A 5,511-nucleotide genomic window follows, 5' to 3' on the forward strand; every position below is an offset into this window, starting at 1 on the left:
GTCCCTGCTCTAAGTATGCAGAGGATATCACAGTGCACAAAATAGACAAGGCTCTTGCTTTCATGGAGCAGACATTTTAGTGGGGGAAGGAGGGAAGGACCAGATAAATAGACAAGAAAAATGTCAAAAGCAGTTTCTGATATGCAGAGACTTAAAATGGCTCTTGCTTTCATGGAGCAGACATTTTAGTGGGGGAAGGAGGGAGGGACCAGATAAATAGACAAGAAAAATGTCAAAAGCAGTTTCTGATATGCAGAGACTTAAAATAGGATGCCGTGCTAGGGAATGGAGATGGGGTGGCCAAGGAAGGCCCCCTAAGAAGGCAGAGCATTTAAACTATCATCTGAATGAAAAGAAGGAGCCAGCCAGGGTTCCATATTTCTAGACATGTGGAACCATTAGTAAAAGTCTGCAAAGTGGGAATGAACTCTGTAAAGAATGTTAAGGCCAGTGTGGCTGGAGAGTAGTAAGTAAGGGGGGAAAAGCATGACCCGGGTCAGAAAGTTAGGCAACAGCTGTCCCTGGGGGCTTTTTTATACCAAGATAAGGAATTTGTTTCTGCCCTAAGTTCAACGGAAGGCCATTGCAAGTCATATGATATGATACACATTTTTTACTCTCTGGCTGTGCTGAAGAATGGGATGGAGGGGGCAAGAGAGGAAGCAGGGAGACCAGTCACGGGGCGGGCGGAGTCTGGGCAAGATGTGATGTGGCGGTGGAAATGGTGAATAGCGGGCACTCTGGGATGTGTCTGAAAAGAAGAGGAAAATGATAAGCTGATGGCTTGGATGTGAGACTCTGGTCATCACGGGATGTGTTTTGGATACATTAATGACTCTTTTATATTTGGGTGTATCTCTTCTTCATCCATAGGACTGAACAACAAAGAATTGCTGATATCTTTGTAAAGAAGGGACCATATCTAAAAATGTATTCCACATACATCAAAGAATTTGATAAGAATATAGCTTTGCTGGATGAGCAGTGCAAGAAAAACCCAGGTTTTGCTGCCGTCGTTAGGGAATTTGAGGTATTTGCAACCATCTAATGTTGAATGTCTCTTTTTCTTTCTGTTTTTGAAGCTTTAATAATTTTTAGCCTTTGAAAACAAACCTTGCAAACAAAAAAGTATTAAAATATAATTCCTTCTAAATCAAAGAAGCAATTGAACAAATTAATTGGTGAGAACTCAAACAGTATACAAAAATTAATTCTGAAAATCTTACTAAACACCAGAATATTTTGACTTGGAAAAATAATATTTTGGTAGGACACTCTTTTTTTTTTGATTGTGGTAAATTACACATAATGTAAACACCATTCTGACCATTTTTAAGTGTATATAGTTCAGTAGTTTTCAATACATTGACATCGTTGTGCAACTGAATCTCCAGAACTCTTTTTGTCTTGTGAAACTGAAGCTCTATAACCATGAAACATTAATTCCCCATTTTCTTCTCCCCCAACCCCTGGCAATCACTCTTCTGCTTTCTGTCTCTGGATTTGATTACTCTGGGAAACATTTCTTATTTTTAACTTAAGCATTCCTTTTAATCTTCTAACCACTAATCTACAATGATGGATGGGAAATAGAATTTGTTTTCCTTTAGATAAATAAATAACAGTTTTAGTGTCAAAGCTAAGAAAAATTAATAACCTGTTTATAATATGAGTCAGCCAAAGCTTTGTGTTTTGACTCGAACCTACAAGGCTGTAAGCTTATATTAGTTTTCAACTAAAATTTTCTTATAGTCCACTCCACCAATTTGGGGTAAAATTTGGGTTACTATATTTTAGTACTTAGTTTTCTGTTTTGAAACTTGAAAGGCCAGTGAATTTCAGTCACAAAAAACTAGAAATGAAAAGTTTAAAAAATATAATGGTATCGTGATTTCTAATTTGTGCAATAGACAAATAACTAAACTTTAAAATCATTTGTAATCTTATTCTTCTTTTCTTCTCCTGTGGTATCTTTATGCTATCAGAAAACAAAGTGTGATATAGTTATAGCAAGTGGTGATTGACCTGAGTTTTGGTCAATGTCCAGTGAGTTGTTCTGTTTCCTTGGCAACAAAAGAAGACGTAAGACTGGGAGAGTTAGCTGCCTTCATCAACAGTGCTTGTTTGAAAGATGCTTCCTTAACATGCATTATCTTTATAATTTCATAATTATTCTGTGTACCAGACAGTAAAGGTGCATATTTAGGTAGAGGTAAAAGTCTGAGCAAATCTGAAAAAACTCTTACCAACCCACCTAGCTGTATAAGAAGCATAGGACATTTTATTTTGGCCCTCAGGATGAAGGGTTATTTTTACTTGATCATTTTGATGCCACCTCACAGTAAACTCGGGTTGGAGAGTGGGGATGAGGCTCAGGAATGGGCAGAGATGTCCATTGTACATACTATGGAAAAGAGCCTTAAAGGCAGAATCAAGTGTCTTTATGGTCAAGTCAAAAATGTGGTTCCACAATCAAATGTTCCTACATATACTCTATGATTTGTAGGCCGTCTTTTATAAGCTCATTCATCTGAAAAAGATTTTTATATCCTTCAGTCTTGTTAGAGAAGGGATGCTTAGCAAGGCTGCTTTTCGGGTTATCTTTAATTTCTGCAATTCTCCCCACCACTGCCCTGTTGTTATTATGAGTATAGTGCCCACAGGCTCTGATTATCATTTGATTTCAATTCCACAGTAGTTTTATTACTGCTGCCTCATTTTGGGGACCATGCATTACCTTCTTGGTCCATTGACGTTATTATGAGTATAGTGCCCACAGGCTCTGATTATCATTTGATTTCAATTCCGCAGTAGTTTTATTACTGCTGCCTCATTTTGGGGACCATGCATTACCTTCTTGGTCCATTGACATTCATCTGTATTTATGAATACATTGGCAAATGCTCCTCTAAGTGGGAGCTGCTGGGGAGAGCAGGCTCTAACTAGCCTAGAACACAGACTGACCTCCACGCTCTGTGAGAGGACTGTGAACAAGTTTCCGGAGGCACAAGAGACCTCCTTACAGGAGAAGGTGGGCTTCGTCATGGATCTGACTTTGTTTTAACTCTCAGCGTAACAGTTGTGCCTTTATAGTAAGACGGAGCTTCTGTATGAATCCCCTTCTAGAGTTGCTGGCTGTTTAAAGTTTCGCTTCCTGAGCACTTGAATCTGGGTCTCTTGCTTCTTAGAAAACACTAGTGTTTACTTTGGATGCCTTTTCCTTTCAGATGAGCCCACGCTGTGCTAACCTGGCCCTAAAACACTACCTCCTCAAGCCGGTTCAGAGGATCCCCCAGTACAGGCTGCTGCTGACAGGTGGGCTTCTTCAGCAGTTTACCAACCAACCAACCAACCAACTCTTGTTGCCTCTATGAAACTCTGCCTTTCCTAAAAGTGCCTCTTTTTAAATCACTCCAGTAACCACTCTGTCTAATATATGGATTTGTAAATTGCTTATATAGCTCACATACACATTTCCTGAACTGAACAGCTTTCAGTTCTTTGATCATTCTTGTGTGCACGTTTGCCTCTGGCCGTTCATATGCGTAATTCCTTACCATCCCAACCCCACATCCCTGCATCATTTTACCTGATTAATATTACTGATCCCAAGAAGATATTTTCTCAACTACTCAAGAATGGGGCTTACAGGGTCATCCCCACATATTTGTTTTATTTATGTATTTAAAAAAATTTTTTTTTCACTCTTACATATTTGTATAGCACTATTATAGCCTTAGCTCCTTACCTGAGAGAGTTGTTATGAAGATTAATCAATGAGCTAAACGTGGACAGTGCTTAGAATAGTGTTTTGGTCATAGCAAGTTCTAAATAAGTATTAGCTGCTATTAGTAGAAGTACTTGCGGTATCCTTATCATTATTATTATTTTTTCATGATTATCTGTCCGTACTTCTACTAGAGTATAAACTTCAAGATTACAAAGCTATGTCTACCTAGTTTACCACTGTAATAGTAGGAAAAAAAAGGAAAGAAAGAAAAGAAAGAAGCTATTATCTGAGTGAAGGCATATGCTGTTCTCAGGGCTTTATTCTTACTGGATTTTTTTTTATTGTCACATAGTTGATAATACATGTCTGTGGGGTACAGAGTTGAATATCAATACCTGTGTGAAATATGTGATGCTCAAATCAGGATAATTAATATATTCAGCATTTTACAATGTAATCATTTTTTATGTCCTTTTAGCAATTTCTCCCTTGTCTCACCCCCACCCCCTCCCCCTTCCCACCTCTGGTAACCTCTCACTGGCTCTTTAAATCCTCACCATAGCCATGCATATATCACAATATTATTTTCATAGATGAGATAACAGGCTTATAGAGATTAGGTGGCTTGGCATCACAAAAAAACTAGGTCCTCTGGAATATTTGCGTGGCTTGATATACATATATAATGTGCATTAAAAATTGTATCGACATCAAGGGTTTGTATCCCCATACCAGCCAGCCACCAAAAAAAATTGTGTTGAAATGGACAAGAACATCTAAATGCCACCACACCTCTAAAGTCAATCTGTTGTAATTTTATATAAGTAGATTTTAAGACACTTGGTTTTTATTAATGTCCTTAATAAATGGTGTGCATTCTTTTCTCATTAACTTAATCACTTTTTCTTAATCCAAGAGCTATATGGAGGTAGTGGGTGAATTTTGGAAAACCAGGATTTCCCTTTTTCCCTTTATGCAAAGGCTTCAGGCCTTTCAAGCTTGCATAGTAAAAAACAGACAGCTGATGGGGGATGGCCTGCCTTTCAACTCCAGAACCTGGCTACCCTAGGTGCGGCAAGTGTTTAATTTGAATTTCTAATTGTGAATTAGGCACTAGATTTCTCTCTGAAATGACACAAAGCAAACCAAATACTTTGAGGATATCCTGTTCATCTGTACTTACTTTTCTCTGCTTTTGGCAGCGATTTAGAATACACAGGACAAAAGGAAGTACTGATACACATGTTGTGTTTTTGCTAGATAAATTCAGTGCTCTGTCATAAACCAGCTATTGAATGGCTTAGGCAATTTCCACAGCTGTCAAATGAAGTACTGTTTTTAGTGGCAAAAAACAACCATGGTTTCAACTGTGAGAAGGATGGAGCAAGATTCTGACGTATTAATGTAAAAATATTTTTTTCCCATACTGTGGCTGATCTAAGCAGAAAAAAAGCTACATATGTTTAATTTAGGTTTAATGCTGAGTTTTTGATTGAGAAATGGTGAAATGACAAAAACAAGTTTTAAAAATTCTCTTTAACATGACTTGGTTGTTTAACATGTGTTATTTCTAACACCAGGTGAAGGGTTCAGATCCCTGTACCAGGCAGTCACCAAAAAAAAAAAAATCCTCTTTAAGACTTAGCTTGTTTTGGGCCGGCCCGGTGGCGCACTGCTACAGTGTGCCGCTTGGGAGCTTGGCGGTGCTCCCGCCCAGGGTTCGGATCCCACATACAGACTGGTTCCCGCTCACTGCCTGAGCGAGGTGCGGGCGCAGCGCC

The 5,511-nt window shown here is 38.6% G+C and overlaps 1 protein-coding gene across 1 annotated transcript in view; it reads left to right on the top strand.

Moving 5' to 3' along the window:
• Positions 1-878: 878 nt before the first annotated feature.
• The window catches only part of LOC103603476 (FYVE, RhoGEF and PH domain-containing protein 6), a 47,822-nt gene continuing 43,189 nt past the window's right edge, over positions 879-5,511 (top strand). Inside the window, exons 1-2 of the mRNA XM_008588001.1 lie at positions 879-1,030; positions 3,228-3,315. Coding sequence (XP_008586223.1) covers positions 929-1,030; positions 3,228-3,315 — 190 coding nt within the window. The 5' untranslated portion in view covers positions 879-928. The remainder of the gene's footprint in view (positions 1,031-3,227; positions 3,316-5,511) is intronic.

The sequence above is a fragment of the Galeopterus variegatus genome, unplaced genomic scaffold (genome assembly GCF_000696425.1).
Source record: "Galeopterus variegatus unplaced genomic scaffold, G_variegatus-3.0.2 Scaffold4619, whole genome shotgun sequence".
Taxonomy (NCBI): Eukaryota; Metazoa; Chordata; class Mammalia; order Dermoptera; family Cynocephalidae; genus Galeopterus; species Galeopterus variegatus.